Source organism: Oncorhynchus clarkii, unplaced genomic scaffold, assembly GCF_045791955.1.
Source record: "Oncorhynchus clarkii lewisi isolate Uvic-CL-2024 unplaced genomic scaffold, UVic_Ocla_1.0 unplaced_contig_2974_pilon_pilon, whole genome shotgun sequence".
NCBI classification, from domain to species: domain Eukaryota; kingdom Metazoa; phylum Chordata; class Actinopteri; order Salmoniformes; family Salmonidae; genus Oncorhynchus; species Oncorhynchus clarkii.
Window position 1 is genome coordinate 152501 of NW_027257939.1, and position 21021 is coordinate 173521.

Below are 21021 nucleotides of genomic sequence, written 5' to 3' on the forward strand. Positions count from 1 at the left end.
TGGGAGAGGGAGAAGGATGGGAGAGGGGAGGAGAGGGAGAAGGATGGGAGAGGTGGGGAGAGGGAGAAGTATGGGAGAGGTGGAGAGAGGCAGAAGTATGGGAGAGGTGGGGAGAGGGAGAAGTATGGGAGAGGTGGGGAGAAGGAGAAGTATGGGAGAGGGGAGGAGAGGGAGAAGTATGGGAGAGGGGAGGAGAGGGAGAAGGATGGGAGAGGGGAGGAGAGGGAGAAGGATGGGAGAGGGGAGGAGAGGGAGAAGGATGGGAGAGGTGGGGAGAGGGAGAAGGATGGGAGAGGTGGGGAGAGGGAGAAGTATGGGAGAGGTGGAGAGAGGGAGAAGTATGGGAGAGGTGGGGAGAGGGAGAAGTATGGGAGAGGTGGGGAGAGGGAGAAGTATGGGAAAGGGGAGGAGAGGGAGAAGGATGGGAGAGGGGAGGAGAGGGAGAAGGATGGGAGAGGGGAGGAGAGGAGAGGGAGAAGGATGGGAGAGGGAGAAGGGTGGGAGAGGGGAGGAGAGGGAGAAGGATGAGAGAGGTGGGGAGAGGGAGAAGGATGGGAGAGGTCGGGAGAGGGAGAAGTATGGGAGAGGTGGGGAGAGGGAGAAGGATGGGAGAGGTCGGGAGAGGGAGAAGTATGGGAGAGGTGGGGAGAGGGAGAAATATGGGAGAGGGGAGGAGATGGAGAAGGATGGGAGAGGTGGGGGAGAGGGAGAAGGATGGGAGAGGGGAGGAGAGAGAGAAGGATGGGAGAGGGAGAAGGATGGGAGAGGGGAGGAGAGGGAGAAGGATGGGAGAGGTGGGGAGAGTGAGAAGTATGGGAGAGGGGAGGAGAGGGAGAAGGATGGGAGAGGGAGAAGGATGGGAGAGGGAGAAGGATGGGAGAGGGGAGGAGAGGGAGAAGGATGGGAGAGGTGGGGAGAGGGAGAAGTATGGGAGAGGTGGAGAGAGGGAGAAGTATGGGAGAGGTGGGGAGAGGGAGAAGTATGGGAGAGGTGGGGAGAGGGAGAATGATGAGAGAGGTCAGGAGAGGGAGAAGTATGGGAGAGGTGGGGAGAGGGAGAAGTATGGAAGAGGGGAGGAGAGGGAGAAGTATGGGAGAGGGGAGGAGAGGTAGAAGGATGGGAGAGGGAGAAGGATGGGAGAGGGAGAAAGATGGGAGAGGGGAGGAGAGGGAGAAGGATGAGAGAGGTGGGGAGAGGGAGAAGGATGGGAGAGGTCGGGAGAGGGAGAAGTATGGGAGAGGTGGGGAGAGGGAGAAATATGGGAGAGGGGAGGAGATGGAGAAGGATGGGAGAGGTGGGGGAGAGGGAGAAGGATGGGAGAGGGGAGGAGAGAGAGAAGGATGGGAGAGGGAGAAGGATGGGAGAGGGGAGGAGAGGGAGAAGGATGGGAGAGGTGGGGAGAGGGAGAAGCATGGGAGAGGGGAGGAGAGGGAGAAGGATGGGAGAGGGAGAAGGATGGGAGAGGGAGAAGGATGGGAGAGGGGAGGAGAGAGAGAAGGATGGGAGAGGTGGGGAGAGGGAGAAGTATGGGAGAGGTGGAGAGAGGGAGAAGTATGGGAGAGGTGGGGAGAGGGAGAAGTATGGGAGAGGGGAGGAGAGGTAGAAGGATGGGAGAGGGGAGGAGAGGGAGAAGGATGGGAGAGGGAGAAGGATGGGAGAGGGGAGGAGAGGGAGAAGGATGGGAGAGGGAGAAGGATGGGAGAGGAGAGGAGAGGTAGAAGGATGGGAGAGGTGGGGAGAGGGAGAAGTATGGGAGAGGTGGAGAGAGGGAGAAGTATGGGAGAGGTGGGGAGAGGGAGAAGTATGGGAGAGGTGGGGAGAGGGAGAATGATGAGAGAGGTCAGGAGAGGGAGAAGTATGGGAGAGGTAGGGAGAGGGAGAAGTATGGAAGAGGGGAGGAGAGGGAGAAGTATGGGAGAGGGGAGGAGAGGTAGAAGGATGGGAGAGGGGAGGAGAGGGAGAAGGATGGGAGAGGGAGAAGGATGGGAGAGGGGAGGAGAGGGAGAAGGATGGGAGAGGGAGAAGGATGGGAGAGGGGAGGAGAGGTAGAAGGATGGGAGAGGTGGGGAGAGGGAGAAGTATGGGAGAGGTGGAGAGAGGGAGAAGTATGGGAGAGGTGGGGAGAGGGAGAAGTATGGGAGAGGGGAGGAGAGGGAGAAGTATGGGAGAGGGGAGGAGAGGGAGAAGGATGGGAGAGGGGAGGAGAGGGAGAAGGATGGGAGAGGGGAGGAGAGGAGAGGGAGAAGGATGGGAGAGGGGAGGAGAGGAGAGGGAGAAGGATGGGAGAGGGAGAAGGGTGGGAGAGGGGAGGAAAGGGAGAAGTATGGGAGAGGTGGGGAGAGGGAGAAGTATGGGAGAGGTGGGGAGAGGGAGAAGGATGAGAGAGGTCGGGAGAGGGAGAAGTATGGGAGAGGTGGGGAGAGGGAGAAGTATGGGAGAGGGGAGGAGAGGGAGAAGGATGGGAGAGGGGAGGAGAGGAGAGGGAGAAGGATGGGAGAGGGAGAAGGATGGGAGAGGGAGAAGGATGGGAGAGGGGAGGAGAGAGAGAAGGATGGGAGAGGGAGAAGGATGGGAGAGGGGAGGAGAGGGAGAAGGATGGGAGAGGTGGGGAGAGGGAGAAGTATGGGAGAGGTGGAGAGAGGCAGAAGTATGGGAGAGGTGGGGAGAGGGAGAAGTATGGGAGAGGTGGGGAGAAGGAGAAGTGTGGGAGAGGGGAGGAGAGGGAGAAGTATGGGAGAGGGGAGGAGAGGGAGAAGGATGGGAGAGGGGAGGAGAGGGAGAAGGATGGGAGAGGGAGAAGGATGGGAGAGGGGAGGAGAGGGAGAAGGATGGGAGAGGTGGGGAGAGGGAGAAGGATGGGAGAGGTGGGGAGAGGGAGAAGTATGGGAGAGGTGGAGAGAGGGAGAAGTATGGGAGAGGTGGAGAGAGGGAGAAGTATGGGAGAGGTGGGGAGAGGGAGAAGTATGGGAGAGGTGGGGAGAGGGAGAAGTATGGGAGAGGGGAGGAGAGGGAGAAGGATGGGAGAGGGGAGGAGAGGAGAGGGAGAAGGATGGGAGAGGGAGAAGGGTGGGAGAGGGGAGGAGAGGGAGAAGGATGAGAGAGGTGGGGAGAGGGAGAAGGATGGGAGAGGTCGGGAGAGGGAGAAGTATGGGAGAGGTGGGGAGAGGGAGAAGGATGGGAGAGGGGAGGAGAGGGAGAAGTATGGGAGAGGGGAGGAGAGGGAGAAGGATGGGAGAGGGGAGGAGAGGGAGAAGGATGAGAGAGGTGGGGAGAGGGAGAAGGATGGGAGAGGTCGGGAGAGGGAGAAGTATGGGAGAGGTGGGGAGAGGGAGAAATATGGGAGAGGGGAGGAGAGGGAGAAGTATGGGAGAGGGGAGGAGAGGGAGAAGGATGGGAGAGGGGAGGAGAGGGAGAAGGATGGGAGAGGGAGAAGGATGGGAGAGGGGAGGAGAGGGAGAAGGATGGGAGAGGTGGGGAGAGGGAGAAGTATGGGAGAGGTGGAGAGAGGGAGAAGTATGGGAGAGGTGGGGAGAGGGAGAAGTATGGGAGAGGTGGGGAGAGGGAGAAGTATGGGAGAGGGGAGGAGAGGGAGAAGGATGGGAGAGGGGAGGAGAGGGAGAAGGATGGGAGAGGGGAGGAGAGGAGAGGGAGAAGGATGGGAGAGGGAGAAGGGTTGGAGAGGGGAGGAGAGGGAGAAGGATGAGAGAGGTGGGGAGAGGGAGAAGGATGGGAGAGGTCGGGAGAGGGAGAAGTATGGGAGAGGTGGGGAGAGGGAGAAGTATGGGAGAGGGGAGGAGAGGGAGAAGTATGGGAGAGGGGAGGAGAGGGAGAAGGATGGGAGAGGGGAGGAGAGGGAGAAGGATGAGAGAGGTGGGGAGAGGGAGAAGGATGGGAGAGGGAGAAGTATGGGAGAGGTGGGGAGAGGGAGAAATATGGGAGAGGGGAGGAGATGGAGAAGGATGGGAGAGGTGGGGGAGAGGGAGAAGGATGGGAGAGGTGGGGAGAGGGAGAAGGATGGGAGAGGTGGGGGAGAATGATGGGAGATGGGAGGAGAATGATGGGAGAGGGGAGGAGAAGGAGAAGGATGGGAGAAGTGGGGGAGAGGGAGAAGGATGGGAGAGGTGGGGGAGAGGGAGAAGGATGAGAGAGGTGGGGAGAGGGAGAAGGATGGGAGAGGGAGAAGTATGGGAGAGGTGGGGAGAGGGAGAAATATGGGAGAGGGGAGGAGATGGAGAAGGATGGGAGAGGTGGGGGAGAGGGAGAAGGATGGGAGAGGTGGGGAGAGGGAGAAGGATGGGAGAGGTGGGGGAGAATGATGGGAGATGGGAGGAGAATGATGGGAGAGGGGAGGAGAAGGAGAAGGATGGGAGAAGTGGGGGAGAGGGAGAAGGATGGGAGAGGTGGGGGAGAGGGAGAAGGATGGGAGAGGTGGGGGAGAATGATGGGAGATGGGAGGAGAAGGATGGGAGAGGGGAGGAGAAGGAGAAGGATGGGAGAGGGGAGGAGAGGGAGAAGGATGAGAGAGGTGGGGAGAGGGAGAAGGATGGGAGAGGGGAGGAGAGGAGAGGGAGAAGGATGGGAGAGGTCGGGAGAGGGAGAAGTATGGGAGAGGTGGGGAGAGGGAGAAATATGGGAGAGGGGAGGAGATGGAGAAGGATGGGAGAGGTGGGGGAGAGGGAGAAGGATGGGAGAGGTGGGGAGAGGGAGAAGGATGGGAGAGGTGGGGGAGAATGATGGGAGATGGGAGGAGAATGATGGGAGAGGGGAGGAGAAGGAGAAGGATGGGAGAAGTGGGGGAGAGGGAGAAGGATGGGAGAGGTGGGGGAGAGGGAGAAGGATGGGAGAGGTGGGGGAGAATGATGGGAGATGGGAGGAGAAGGATGGGAGAGGGGAGGAGAAGGATGGGAGAGGGGAGGAGAAGGAGATGGATGGGAGAGGGGAGGAGAGGGAGAAGGATGGGAGAGGGGAGGAGAGGAGAGGGAGAAGGATGGGAGAGGGAGAAGGGTGGGAGAGGGGAGGAGAGGGAGAAGGATGGGAGGGGGAGGGAGAGGGAGAAGGATGGGAGAGGGGAGGAGAGGAGAGGGAGAAGGATGGGAGAGGGAGAAGGATGGGAGAGGGGAGGAGAGGGAGAAGGATGGGAGAGGGGAGGAGAGGGAGAAGGATGGGAGAGGTCGGGAGAGGGAGAAGTATGGGAGAGGTGGGGAGAGGGAGAAGTATGGGAGAGGGGAGGAGAGGGAGAAGTATGGGAGAGGGGAGGAGAGGGAGAAGGATGGGAGAGGGGAGGAGAGGGAGAAGTATGGGAGAGGGGAGGAGAGGGAGAAGGATGGGAGAGGGGAGGAGAGGGAGAAGGATGGGAGAGGGAGAAGGATGGGAGAGGGGAGGAGAGGGAGAAGGATGGGAGAGGTGGGGAGAGGGAGAAGTATGGGAGAGGTGGAGAGAGGGAGAAGTATGGGAGAGGTGGGGAGAGGGAGAAGTATGGGAGAGGTGGGGAGAGGGAGAAGTATGGGAGAGGGGAGGAGAGGGAGAAGGATGGGAGAGGGGAGGAGAGGGAGAAGGATGGGAGAGGGGAGGAGAGGAGAGGGAGAAGGATGGGAGAGGGAGAAGGGTTGGAGAGGGGAGGAGAGGGAGAAGGATGAGAGAGGTGGGGAGAGGGAGAAGGATGGGAGAGGTCGGGAGAGGGAGAAGTATGGGAGAGGTGGGGAGAGGGAGAAGTATGGGAGAGGGGAGGAGAGGGAGAAGTATGGGAGAGGGGAGGAGAGGGAGAAGGATGGGAGAGGGGAGGAGAGGGAGAAGGATGAGAGAGGTGGGGAGAGGGAGAAGGATGGGAGAGGGAGAAGTATGGGAGAGGTGGGGAGAGGGAGAAATATGGGAGAGGGGAGGAGATGGAGAAGGATGGGAGAGGTGGGGGAGAGGGAGAAGGATGGGAGAGGTGGGGAGAGGGAGAAGGATGGGAGAGGTGGGGGAGAATGATGGGAGATGGGAGGAGAATGATGGGAGAGGGGAGGAGAAGGAGAAGGATGGGAGAAGTGGGGGAGAGGGAGAAGGATGGGAGAGGTGGGGGAGAGGGAGAAGGATGAGAGAGGTGGGGAGAGGGAGAAGGATGGGAGAGGGAGAAGTATGGGAGAGGTGGGGAGAGGGAGAAATATGGGAGAGGGGAGGAGATGGAGAAGGATGGGAGAGGTGGGGGAGAGGGAGAAGGATGGGAGAGGTGGGGAGAGGGAGAAGGATGGGAGAGGTGGGGGAGAATGATGGGAGATGGGAGGAGAATGATGGGAGAGGGGAGGAGAAGGAGAAGGATGGGAGAAGTGGGGGAGAGGGAGAAGGATGGGAGAGGTGGGGGAGAGGGAGAAGGATGGGAGAGGTGGGGGAGAATGATGGGAGATGGGAGGAGAAGGATGGGAGAGGGGAGGAGAAGGAGAAGGATGGGAGAGGGGAGGAGAGGGAGAAGGATGAGAGAGGTGGGGAGAGGGAGAAGGATGGGAGAGGTCGGGAGAGGGAGAAGTATGGGAGAGGTGGGGAGAGGGAGAAATATGGGAGAGGGGAGGAGATGGAGAAGGATGGGAGAGGTGGGGGAGAGGGAGAAGGATGGGAGAGGTGGGGAGAGGGAGAAGGATGGGAGAGGTGGGGGAGAATGATGGGAGATGGGAGGAGAATGATGGGAGAGGGGAGGAGAAGGAGAAGGATGGGAGAAGTGGGGGAGAGGGAGAAGGATGGGAGAGGTGGGGGAGAGGGAGAAGGATGGGAGAGGTGGGGGAGAATGATGGGAGATGGGAGGAGAAGGATGGGAGAGGGGAGGAGAAGGATGGGAGAGGGGAGGAGAAGGAGAAGGATGGGAGAGGGGAGGAGAGGGAGAAGGATGGGAGAGGGGAGGAGAGGAGAGGGAGAAGGATGGGAGAGGTCGGGAGAGGGAGAAGTATGGGAGAGGTGGGGAGAGGGAGAAATATGGGAGAGGGGAGGAGATGGAGAAGGATGGGAGAGGTGGGGGAGAGGGAGAAGGATGGGAGAGGTGGGGAGAGGGAGAAGGATGGGAGAGGTGGGGGAGAATGATGGGAGATGGGAGGAGAATGATGGGAGAGGGGAGGAGAAGGAGAAGGATGGGAGAAGTGGGGGAGAGGGAGAAGGATGGGAGAGGTGGGGGAGAGGGAGAAGGATGGGAGAGGTGGGGGAGAATGATGGGAGATGGGAGGAGAAGGATGGGAGAGGGGAGGAGAAGGATGGGAGAGGGGAGGAGAAGGAGATGGATGGGAGAGGGGAGGAGAGGGAGAAGGATGGGAGAGGGGAGGAGAGGAGAGGGAGAAGGATGGGAGAGGGAGAAGGGTGGGAGAGGGGAGGAGAGGGAGAAGGATGGGAGGGGGAGGGAGAGGGAGAAGGATGGGAGAGGGGAGGAGAGGAGAGGGAGAAGGATGGGAGAGGGAGAAGGATGGGAGAGGGGAGGAGAGGGAGAAGGATGGGAGAGGGGAGGAGAGGGAGAAGGATGGGAGAGGGGAGGAGAGGGAGAAGGATATTAGAATACTGACAAAGTAGAGACACAGAGAATACTGACAAAGTAGAGACACAGAGAATACTGACAAAGTAGAGACACAGAGAATACTGACAAGGGAACACTGATTCTCTCTCTCTCACAGATAGACATCAGATATCATCTAACATACACTCTCTCTCTCTCTCTCTCTCTCTCTCTCTCTCTCTCTGTCTCTCTGTCTCTCTGTCTCTCTCTCTCTGTGTCTCTCTGTCTCTCTATTTTACTCTCTCTCTCTCTCTCTCTCTCTCTCTCTCTCTCTCTCTCTCTCTCTCTCTCTCTCTCTCTCTCTCTCTCTCTCTCTCTCTCTCTCTCTCCCTCCCTCCCTCCCTCCCTCCCTCCCTCCCTCCCTCTCTCCCTCTCTCCCTCCCTCCAAGGGCTTAATTAGCATGGGAAACGTGTTAACATTGCCAAAGCAAGTGAGGTAGATAATATATAAAATGAAATAAACAATAAAAATGAACAGTAAACATTACACATACAGAAGTTTCATAACAATAAAGACATTTCAAGTGTATTTAATGGTAGTTTGTATTAGAAGTGTATTTAATGGTAGTTTGTATTAGAAGTGAATTTAATGGTAGTTTGCATTAGAAGTGTATTTAATGGTAGTTTGCATTAGAAGTGTATTTAAGTGTGTATTTTGTATTTCTCTCTCTCTCTCTCTCTCTCTCTCTGCCCCTCTCTGCCCCTCTCTGCCTCTCTCTGCCTCTCTCTGCCTCTCTCTGCCTCTCTCTGCCCCTCTCTGCCCCTCTCTGCCCCTCTCTGCCTCTCTCTGCCCCTCTCTGCCCCTCTCTGCCCCTCTCTGCCCCTCTCTGCCCCTCTCTGCCTCTCTCTGCCTCTCTCTGCCTCTCTCTGCCCCTCTTGCCCCTCTCTGCCTCTCTCTGCCTCTCTCTGCCTCTCTCTGCCCCTCTCTGCCCCTCTCTGCCCCTCTCTGCCTCTCTGCCTCTCTGGTTCTTGTTCTGACTCCTTGGTTCTTGTACTCCCTCCATGACTTACGCAGTCCTAGCTGCACCAAAATGGTTCACTCCTCCAGACAGTGAGTCACGTGGCTTGCTATATAAAGCTTGCAGACAGGTTTCCAGTTACTGTTTGATTGAATGTTGCCTGGGATCTGCCTGGAAAAGTCAATTTTTTCCCTGTACTGAAGCAGCTGACCTGGTGAGAGGAGAGATGAGAGAGATCTGTGTCAGTCAGAGAATGTTTGGGGCTTAGAATGCTGCTGGGCTTTAAACAGAGCTGCCCTGCTCTCTCCCTCCCTCCCTCTCACAAGCCTCATCCACTCCAACTACATTACAATCACCAGCCACACCACACGTCAGAACAAGCTGTTCTAGGACAGCTCAGAGTGAGGGAGGAAGGGAGAGAGAGATGTCCCGACTTTAAAAAAAAAGCCCCGACTTTAAATCTTTGTCTGAATTTTACTACTATTCAACCTTTACTGAATCATTAACAAGTATATAAATAAAGTACGTATACAATATGATAAAAAGGAAATAGTTAACAAGGCAGTTTCACTACCCTATTAACAATGTACAGGGATACTGGAGTGATGGAGGTAGATATGTATAGGGGGGAAGGGGACAGGGATACTGGAGTGATGGAGGTAGATATGGATAGGGGGAAGGTGACAGGGATACTGGAGTGATGGAGGTAGATATGTATAGGGGGAAGGAGACAGGGATACTGGAGTGATGGAGGTAGATATGTATAGGGGGAAGGAGACAGGGATACTGGAGTGATGGAGGTAGATATATATAGGGGGAAGGGGACAGGGATACTGGAGTGATGGAGGTAGATATGTATAGGGGGGAAGGGGACAGCGATACTGGAGTGATGGAGGTAGATATGTATAGGGGGGAAGGGGACAGGGATACTGGAGTGATGGAGGTAGATATGTATAGGGGGGAAGGGGACAGCGATACTGGAGTGATGGAGGTAGATATGTATAGGGGGAAGGAGACAGGGATACTGGAGTGATGGAGGTAGATATATATAGGGGGAAGGGGACAGGGATACTGGAGTGATGGAGGTAGATATGTATAGGGGGGAAGGGGACTATATACAGGGTCAGTACCATATTAACAATGTACAGGGATACTGGAGTGATGGAGGTAGATATGTATAGGGGGGAAGGGGACAGGGATACTGGAGTGATGGAGGTAGATATGTATAGGGGGGAAGGGGACAGCGATACTGGAGTGATGGAGGTAGATATGTATAGGGGGAAGGAGACAGGGATACTGGAGTGATGGAGGTAGATATGTATAGGGGGAAGGTGACTATATACAGGGTCAGTACCATATTAACAATGTACAGGGATACTGGAGTGATGGAGGTAGATATGTATAGGGGAAGGAGACAGGGATACTGGAGTGATGGAGGTAGATATGTATAGGGGGGAAGGGGACAGGGATACTGGAGTGATGGAGGTAGATATGTATAGGGGGGAAGGTGACAGGGATACTGGAGTGATGGAGGTAGATATGTATAGGGGGGAAGGGGACTATATACAGGGTCAGTACCATATTAACAATGTACAGGGATACTGGAGTGATGGAGGTAGATATGTATAGGGGGGAAGGGGACAGGGATACTGGAGTGATGGAGGTAGATATGTATAGGGGGGAAGGGGACAGCGATACTGGAGTGATGGAGGTAGATATGTATAGGGGGAAGGAGACAGGGATACTGGAGTGATGGAGGTAGATATGTATAGGGGGGAAGGGGACAGCGATACTGGAGTGATGGAGGTAGATATGTATAGGGGGAAGGAGACAGGGATACTGGAGTGATGGAGGTAGATATGTATAGGGGGAAGGTGACTATATACAAGGTCAGTACCATATTAAAATGTACAGGGATACTGGAGTGATGGAGGTAGATGTGTATAGGGGGAAGGTGACTATATACAGGGTCAGTACCATATTAACATGTACATGGATACTGGAGTGATGGAGGTAGATATGTATAGGGGGAAGGAGACAGGGATACTGGAGTGATGGAGGTAGATATGTATAGGGGAAGGAGACAGCGATACTGGAGTGATGGAGGTAGATATGTATAGGGGGGAAGGGGACTATATACAGGGTCAGTACCATATTAACAATGTACAGGGATACTGGAGTGATGGAGGTAGATATGTATAGGGGGAAGGTGACAGGGATACTGGAGTGATGGAGGTAGATATGTATAGGGGGAAGGTGACAGGGATACTGGAGTGATGGAGGTAGATATGTATAGGGGGAAGGTGACAGGGATACTGGAGTGATGGAGGTAGATATGTATAGGGGGAAGGTGACAGGGATACTGGAGTGATGGAGGTAGATATGTATAGGGGGAAGGTGACTATATACAGGGTCAGTACCATATTAACAATGTACAGGGATACTGGAGTGATGGAGGTAGATATGTATAGGGGGAAGGTGACAGGGATACTGGAGTGATGGAGGTAGATATGTATAGGGGGAAGGAGACAGGGATACTGGAGTGATGGAGGTAGATATGTATAGGGGGAAGGTGACTATATACAGGGTCAGTACCATATTAACAATGTACAGGGATACTGGAGTGATGGAGGTAGATATGTATAGGGGGAAGGTGACAGGGATACTGGAGTGATGGAGGTAGATATGTATAGGGGGAAGGAGACAGGGATACTGGAGTGATGGAGGTAGATATGTATAGGGGGAAGGTGACAGGGATACTGGAGTGATGGAGGTAGATATGTATAGGGGGGAAGGGGACAGGGATACTGGAGTGATGGAGGTAGATATGTATAGGGGGAAGGAGACAGGGATACTGGAGTGATGGAGGTAGATATGTATAGGGGGAAGGAGACCATCCAACCTCACTGAGCTTGAGCTGTTTTGCAAGGAGGAATGGGAAAAAATGTCAGTCTCTCGATGTGCAAAACTGATAGAGACATACCCCAAGCGACTTACAGCTGTAATCGCAGCAAAAGGTGGCGCTACAAAGTATTAACTTAAGGGGGCTGAATAATTTTGCACGCCCAATTTTTCTGTTTTTGATTTGTTAAAAAAGTTTGAAATATCCAATAAATGTCGTTCCACTTCATGATTGTGTCCGACTTGTTGTTGATTCTTCACAAAAAAATACAGTTTTATATCTTTATGTTTGAAGCCTGAAATGTGGCAAAAGGTCGCAAAGTTCAAGGGGGCCGAATACTTTCGCAAGGCACTGTATGTATAGGGGGAAGGTGACTATATACAGGGTCAGTACCATATTAACAATGTACAGGGATACTGGAGTGATGGAGGTAGATATGTATAGGGGGAAGGAGACAGGGATACTGGAGTGATGGAGGTAGATATGGATAGGGGGAAGGTGACTATATACAGGGTCAGTACCATATTAACAATGTACAGGGATACTGGAGTGATGGAGGTAGATACAGTGGGGCAAAAAAGTATTTAGTCAGCCACCAATTGTGCAAGTTCTCTTTAAAAAAAAATCATCCCCATTTATTCAGTAGGCTAATCAAACTGTTACCTGGTTACCTGTTAACTGGTTTACCCTTTATACGGCCTGTGTATGGTCTAATGAATGAAAGCCTGAATTAATGTAATCATTAACTTTATTACCGAAAACAAATAGGCACTTTGTGCAAGCTGTGTATCTATCTACCGCGATGTTGTCCTTCCTGGTGATTTCCCTCGTGAAGCTTCCTGTTTCCACCAGGGTGCTTGAGCCTATTACCTTGTCAAAACCACTATATTTCTCCAGTTTGGCCTACGTTAATCATGTTCGCACGAGCTAGTCTATCCAGAGAAAGTAAACTCGGCAACGTGTGGTATTCTCATGGGGAGAGGGAACATGAGCTCCGGACGAATTAGAACCTTTTAACCACGAATAAGGAACATTTGCCGGCTCCACACCCTCTCAATACGTGACTGGTAGCATTAAGCTTCGCCGCTCAAAGAATGGAATTCGCAACAAAATGCTTCTGGGTTTTAAAAAGTGTATTATCTTGATATAAAATCTTTCTGTCTTTCATTCTACACGGAGTAGAGGATAACCCAGTCTACACTGAGTAGAGGATAACCCAGTCTACACTGAGTAGAGGATAACCCAGTAGAGGATAACCCAGTCTACAATGAGTAGAGGATAACCCAGTTTACACTGAGTAGAGAATAACCCAGTCTACAATGAGTAGAGAATAACCCAGTCTACACTGAGTAGAGAATAACCCAGTCTACACTGAGTAGAGAATAACCCAGTCTACAATGAGTAGAGGATAGCCCAGTAGAGGATAACCCAGTCTACACTGAGTAGAGCATAACCCAGTCTACAATGAGTAGAGGATAACCCAGTCTACACTGAGTAGAGCATAACCCAGTCTACAATGAGTAGAGGATAACCCAGTCTACACTGAGTAGAGGATAACCCAGTCTACACTGAGTAGAGCATAACCCAGTCTACAATGAGTAGAGCATAACCCAGTCTAAAATGAGTAGAGGATAACCCAGTCTACACTGAGTAGAGCATAACCCAGTCTACACTGAGTAGAGGATAACCCAGTAGAGGATAACCCAGTCTACACTGTGTAGAGGATAACCCAGTCTACACTGAGTAGAGGATAACCCAGTCTACACTGTGTAGAGGATAACCCAGTCTACACTGAGTAGAGGATAACCCAGTCTACACTGAGTAGAGGATAACCCAGTCTACACTGAGTAGAGGATAACCCAGTCTACACTGTGTAGAGGATAACCCAGTCTACACTGAGTAGAGGATAGCCCAGTAGAGGATAACCCAGTCTACACTGAGTAGAGCATAACCCAGTCTACAATGAGTAGAGGATAACCCAGTCTACACTGAGTAGAGGATAACCCAGTAGAGGATAACCCAGTCTACACTGTGTAGAGGATAACCCAGTCTACACTGAGTAGAGGATAACCCAGTCTACACTGTGTAGAGGATAACCCAGTCTACACTGAGTAGAGGATAACCCAGTCTACACTGAGTAGAGGATAACCCAGTCTACACTGAGTAGAGGATAACCCAGTCTACACTGTGTAGAGGATAACCCAGTCTACACTGAGTAGAGGATAGCCCAGTAGAGGATAACCCAGTCTACACTGAGTAGAGGATAGCCCAGTAGAGAATAACCCAGTCTGCAATGAGTAGAGGGTAACCCAGTCTACACTGAGTAGAGGATAACCCAGTAGAGGATAACCCAGTCTACACTGAGTAGAGAATAACCCAGTCTACAATGAGTAGAGAATAACCCAGTCTACACGGAGTAGAGGATAACCCAGTCTACACTGAGTAGAGGATAACCCAGTAGAGGATAACCCAGTCTACACGGAGTAGAGGATAACCCAGTAGAGGATAGCCCAGTAGAGGATAACCCAGTCTACACTGAGTAGAGGATAACCCAGTAGAGAATAACCCAGTCTACACGGAGTAGAGAATAACCCAGTCTACACTGAGTAGAGAATAACCCAGTCTACACTGAGTAGAGGATAACCCAGTCTACACTGAGTAGAGGATAACCCAGTCTACACTGAGTAGAGAATAACCCAGTCTACACGGAGTAGAGAATAACCCAGTCTACAATGAGTAGAGGGTAACCCAGTCTACACTGAGTAGAGGATAACCCAGTCTACACTGAGTAGAGGATAACCCAGTAGAGGATAACCCAGTCTATACTGAGTAGAGAATAACCCAGTAGAGGATAACCCAGTCTACACTGAGTAGAGAATAACCCAGTCTACACTGAGTAGAGAATAACCCAGTCTACAATGAGTAGAGAATAACCCAGTCTACACTGAGTAGAGAATAACCCAGTCTACAATGAGTAGAGGATAACCCAGTCTACACTGAGTAGAGGATAACCCAGTCAACAATGAGTAGAGGATAACCCAGTCTACACCGAGTAGAGGATAGCCCAGTAGAGGATAACCCAGTCTACACTGTGTAGAGGATAACCCAGTCTACACCGAGTAGAGGATAACCCAGTAGAGGATAACCCAGTCTACTCTGAGTAGAGCATAACCCAGTCTACACCGAGTAGCGGATAACCCAGTCTACAATGAGTAGAGGATAACCCAGTCTACAATGAGTAGAGGATAACCCAGTCTACACTGAGTAGAGGATAGCCCAGTAGAGGATAACTCAGTCTACACTGAGTAGAGCATAACCCAGTCTACAATGAGTAGAGGATAACCCAGTCTACACTGTGTAGAGGATAACCCAGTCTACACTGAGTAGAGGATAACCCAGTCTACACTGAGTAGAGGATAACCCAGTCTACACTGTGTAGAGGATAACCCAGTCTACACTGAGTAGAGGATAGCCCAGTCTACACTGAGTAGAGGATAACCCAGTCTACACCGTGTAGAGGATAACCCAGTCTACACCGTGTAGAGGATAACCCAGTCTACAATGAGTAGAGAATAACCCAGTCTACAATGAGTAGAGAATAACCCAGTCTACACTGAGTAGAGAATAACCCAGTCTGCAATGAGTAGAGGGTAACCCAGTCTACACTGAGTAGAGGATAACCCAGTCTGCACTGAGTAGAGGATAACCCAGTCTATACTGAGTAGAGAATAACCCAGTAGAGGATAACCCAGTCTACACTGAGTAGAGAATAACCCAGTGTACAATGAGTAGAGAATAACCCAGTCTACACTGAGTAGAGAATAACCCAGTCTACAATGAGTAGAGGATAACCCAGGCTACACTGAGTAGAGGATAACCCAGTAGAGGATAACACAGTCTACACTGAGTAGAGCATAACCCAGTCTACAATGAGTAGAGGATAACCCAGTAGAGGACAACCCAGTCTACAATGAGTAGAGGATAACCCAGTTTACACTGTGTAGAGGATAACCCAGTCTACACTGAGTAGAGGATAGCCCAGTAGAGGATAACCCAGTCTACACTGAGTAGAGGATAGCCCAGTAGAGGATAACCCAGTCTACACTGAGTAGAGCATAACCCAGTCTACAATGAGTAGAGGATAACCCAGTAGAGGATAACCCAGTCTACACCGAGTAGAGGATAACCCAGTCTACACTGAGTAGAGGATAACCCAGTAACTCAGTAGAGGATAACCCAGTAGAGGATAACCCAGTCTACACTGTGTAGAGGATAACCCAGTCCACACTGAGTAGAGGATAACCCAGTTTACACTGTGTAGAGGATAACCCAGGAGGATAACCCAGTCTGCACTGAGTAGAGGATAACCCAGGAGGATAACCCAGTCTACACTGAGTAGAGGATAACCCAGTCTACACTGAGTAGAGGATAACCCAGTAACTCAGTAGAGGATAGATCTGTTTGATCAGCTTCTATCTCAAGGCCATCAGACTGGTAAACAGCTTCTATCTCAAGGCCATCAGACTGGTAAACAGCCACCACTAACATTGAGTGGCTGCTGGCAACATACAGACTTGAAATCATTGGCCACTTTATTAAATGGATCACTAGTGACTTTAATAGTGCCACTTTATATAATGTTTACATACCCTACGTTACTCATCTCATATGTATATACTGTATTTTATACCATCTACTGCATCTTGCCTATGCCGTTCTGTAGCATCACTCATTCATATATCTTTATGTACATATTCTTTATCCCCTTACACTTGTTTATTAGGTAGTTATTGGGGAATTGTTAGGTTACTTACTGCACTGTCGGAACTAGAAGCACAAGCATCTCGCTTCACTCGCATAAACATCTGCTAACCATGTGTATGTGACAAATAACATTTAATTTGATGTCACAAGTTATAGAAAATTGACATTCAAAAATATGTGGTTTTCATGAGGAGGAACGTGTCCTCAAAGTGGCCAACAGCTGGTTCAGAGAAGGTAAACTACAACAGACCACTCAGTAAAACTACAACAGACCCCTCAGGTGAGGTGTTATAGTAGATAAACTACAACAGACCCCTCAGGTGAGGTGTTATAGTAGGTAAACTACAACAGACCCCTCAGGTGAGGTGTTATAGTAGATAAACTACAACAGACCCCTCAGGTGAGGTGTTATAGTAGATAAACTACAACAGACCCCTCAGGTGAGGTGTTATAGTAGGTAAACTACAACAGACCACTCAGGTGAGGTGTTATAGTAGATAAACTACAACAGACCACTCAGGTGAGGTGTTATAGTAGGTAAACTACAACAGACCCCTCAGGTGAGGTGTTATAGTAGATAAACTACAACAGACCCCTCAGGTGAGGTGTTATAGTAGATAAACTACAACAGACCCCTCAGGTGAGGTGTTATAGTAGGTAAACTACAACAGACCACTCAGGTGAGGTGTTATAGTAGGTAAACTACAACAGACCCCTCAGGTGAGGTGTTATAGTAGGTAAACTACAACAGACCCCTCAGGTGAGGTGTTATAGTAGGTAAACTACAACAGACCCCTCAGGTGAGGTGTTATAGTAGGTAAACTACAACAGACCACTCAGGTGAGGTGTTATAGTAGGTAAACTACAACAGACCCCTCAGGTGAGGTGTTATAGTAGATAAACTACAACAGACCCCTCAGGTGAGGTGTTATAGTAGGTAAACTACAACAGACCACTCAGGTGAGGTGTTATAGTAGGTAAACTACAACAGACCCCTCAGGTGAGGTGTTATAGTAGGTAAACTACAACAGACCCCTCAGGTGAGGTGTTATAGTAGGTAAACTACAACAGACCCCTCAGGTGAGGTGTTATAGTAGGTAAACTACAACAGACCACTCAGGTGAGGTGTTATAGTAGGTAAACTACAACAGACCCCTCAGGTGAGGTGTTATAGTAGGTAAACTACAACAGACCCCTCAGGTGAGGTGTTATAGTAGGTAAACTACAACAGACCCCTCAGGTGAGGTGTTATAGTAGGTAAACTACAACAGACCCCTCAGGTGAGGTGTTATAGTAGGTAAACTACAACAGACCCCTCAGGTGAGGTGTTATAGTAGGTAAACTACAACAGACCACTCAGGTGAGGTGTTATAGTAGGTAAACTACAACAGACCCCTCAGGTGAGGTGTTATAGTAGGTAAACTACAACAGACCACTCAGGTGAGGTGTTATAGTAGGTCAACTACAACAGACCCCTCAGGTGAGGTGTTATAGTAGGTAAACTACAACAGACCACTAAGGTGAGGTGTTATAGTAGGTAAACTACAACAGACCCCTCAGGTGAGGTGTTAGAACCACGTGTTAGGTGTCTTGAACACTGCAACCGTGGTAACCACTCACCTCGCGTCGCCGTGACGCCCAGCAGCTCTGTTTGATCTTCCAGACGACTGCTGCAACCAGGAGGAGGGACAGGAAACAGCTGGGAGGAAACAGGAAGAGGAAGAGTTAGCTACAGGAAGCTCATAGGAGGAAACAGGAAGAAGAGAAGTTAGATACAAGAAGCAGCTGGGAGGAGACAGGAAGAGGATGAGTTATAGACAGGAAGCGGCTTGGGGGAGACAGGAAGAGAAGAAGTTAGACACAAGAAGCTCATGGGAGGGGACAGGAAAAGGATGAGTTAGAGAGAGGAAGCGGCTTGGGGGAGACAGGAGGAGGAGGAGCCTGTCAGTCAGTAGGTAGACCCCCCTGATCACAGTTACAACAGGAGGATGTCCCCTACTTCAACTAGCTCATCTGATTGACTCAGTCAAAGGTTATCACGTCGTAGCATCAGGTAGCCGTAGAATAGTTCTTAACATGGAGGTCGCAGAGGAGAGCTTTGAAAGCTGCAGACATCAGGGTAAGTCAGAGTAGATCCCAGAACCTCTGGAACAGATACACAACTCCAGCCCATGTAGTTTAGTTAATTTACTGCTCAGATAGCAGAGAAAATATGGTTTTGAATTACATCAACACCTTCTCGGTCATTCAAACAGAAGGCCAATGCGTCCCTATTGAGCAGTGAATGGGCTATCAACCAGATTACGCTTTCTCCGTATTCCCCAAGGTGTCTACAGCATTGTGACATAGTTTTCCGCATTTATGTTGAAGAATACCCTTAGGGAGCTACATTGCGCAAGTGGTCACATGATGCTCCCGGAGAAAATCTCGCGTTAAGTACAGAGGTAGCCATTTTTCCAATCGCTTCTACTGAGAAACCAATTGTCCCGGTGGATATATTATCGAATAGATATTTGAAAAACACCTTGCGGATTGATTATAAACAACGTTTGCCATGTTTCTGTCGATATTATGGAACTAATTTTGAATATTTTTCAGGCGTTGTCGTGACCGCAATTTCCGGTCGATTTCTCAGCCAAACGTGAAGAACAAACGGAGCTATTTCGCCTACAAAAATAATATTTTGGGAAAAAACTTGAACTTTGGCTATCTACCTGGGAGTCTCGTGAGTGAAAACATCTGAAGTTCATCAAAGGTAAACGGATTTAATTTGATTGCTTTTCTGATTTTCATGACAAGGTTGCCTGCTGCTAGCAAGGCATAATGCTATGCTAGGCTATCGATAAACGTACACAAATGCTTGTCTAGCTTTGGCTGTAAAGCATATTTTGAAAATCTGAGATGACAGGGTGATTAACAAAAGGCTAAGCTGTGTTCCAATATATTTCACTTGTGATTTTCATGAATAGGAATATTTTCTAGGAAGATTTATGTCCGTTGCGTTATGCTAATTAGTGTCAGATGATGACAACGGTCCCGTTCATGGGATGGGGTGTCACTAGAGGTTAACTCTCACGTTAGGGGGTGAGTGGCGCTAAAACATGATATGCTAAACAATGCTATATTAGCCACAACATCATATAAGTCCCCATTTCTGATCTTCTGATGGAAAAGACATTCAAACCTGGCCTGTGTTTGGCCATTTAGCCGGGAGACACAGCCGTTCTGTATCCTCAGCCAGGGAGCTTGTCAAGAACAGATCGGCCTCTTTTGGGTTGTCAAACGTACGTGTTGATCCTTCGACTGTCACCTTAAACCGGGCTGGGAAGAGGAATCCATATCGGATGTTGGTCGTCCTGCATTTGTTGCGAACCTCATCATACTCTTTCCGTTGGTTCCTCACCTCCAAGGTAAGATCTGGGTAGAAAGACACCCTGGCTCCGTTGAAGTTAAGGGGGAACTTTTGACTAGCCAGCTTGAGGATGAGATCCCTGGTCAGGGGATAGTGCAGTCGTACAATGAATGGCCTTGGTGGCCCGCCCTTGGCCGGCTTCGTTGCCTGAGATCTGTGTGCGCGGTTGATCAGGATGGCCGTTTTGAAGTGTTCACTCCCCAGCAGGGCCGGTATCAGCTCCGAGACTAATTCAGTGTATTTCCCTTTCTCAGTGTCCTCCTGGATCGCACATGGGTTTCCCTTTCTCAGTGTCCTCCTGGATCCCACATGGGTTTCCCTTTCTCAGTGTCCTCCTGGATCCCACATATTTGGATGTTCTGGGGTCTTGAATGCGACTTGAGCATTTCCAGTCGGGCTTTCAGGGTTTTGTTGTTATTTTTGAACGTTGTGCACTGTTTCTCTATGTCCTGTAGCCTGGCCTCGTGATCGACTGTCGTCTGCTCAACCTCATGCACCCTGCACAGTTTCGGCCAAAGTCCCAATACTCTTTGAGATATCAGCCAACCTGTCCACCTTCTTGCTTAGTGAGTTTATGGCAGCCAGTATGTCACTTTGCGTAGGCTCTGTGGGGAACTCTTGGAAGCTAGCCTCTTCAGCTAACTCCTCGTGGGTTGGTGACGTTGAAATTGGTTCGTTGTCTATCTCATTTAAATGATCTTGTTTAGCGCACCCTTTTCTGGTGCCTTTTCCCTTTGTCATATTTGTTTGAAGTTATAGGTCGTGAGAGGTTAAGATAAATACTGTTTCAGAATAGAGAGGAGCTCTAGCAAAGCACGTTCTACTCCATAGCACGTCTCCTCCATAGCACGTCTCCTCCATAGCACGTCTCCTCCATAGCACGTCTCCTCCATAGCACGTCTCCTCCATAGCACGTTCTACTCCATAACACGTCTCCTCCATAGCACGTCTCCTCCATAGCACGTCTCCTCCATAGCACGCTCTACTCCATAGCACGTCTCCTCCATAGTACGTCTCCTCCATAGCACGTCTCCTCCATAGCACGTTCTACTCCATAGCACGTCTCCTCCATAGCACGTTCTACTCCATAGTACGTCTCCTCCATAGCACGCTCTACTCCATAGCACGCTCTACTCCATAGCACGTCTCCTCCATAGTACGTCTCCTCCATAGCACGTCTCCTCCATAGCACGTCTCCTCCATAGCACGTCTCCTCCATAGCACGTTCTACTCCATAGCACGTCTCCTCCATAGTACGTCTCCTCCATAGCAGGTCTCCTCCATAGCACGTCTCCTCCATAGCACGCTCTACTCCATAGCAGGTCTCCTCCATAGCACGTCTCCTCCATAGCAGGTCTCCTCCATAGCACGTCTACTCCATAGTACATCTCCTCCATAGCACGCTCTCTAGCGCCCCCGGAAGGCACTTCTGATATGTAATCTTTCTCTGTCATTCGAGTGTCACTGTTGACAATTT

The 21021-nt window shown here is 50.7% G+C and overlaps 1 protein-coding gene across 4 annotated transcripts in view; it reads right to left on the minus strand.

Moving 5' to 3' along the window:
- The window catches only part of LOC139394117 (attractin-like), a 252717-nt gene that overhangs the window by 33887 nt on the left and 197809 nt on the right, over nt 1-21021 (minus strand). For all 4 annotated transcript variants that reach the window (XM_071142146.1, XM_071142145.1, XM_071142147.1 and 1 more), the window contains exon 26: nt 17753-17831. In XM_071142146.1, the coding sequence (XP_070998247.1) occupies nt 17753-17831 (79 nt within the window). The remainder of the gene's footprint in view (nt 1-17752; nt 17832-21021) is intronic.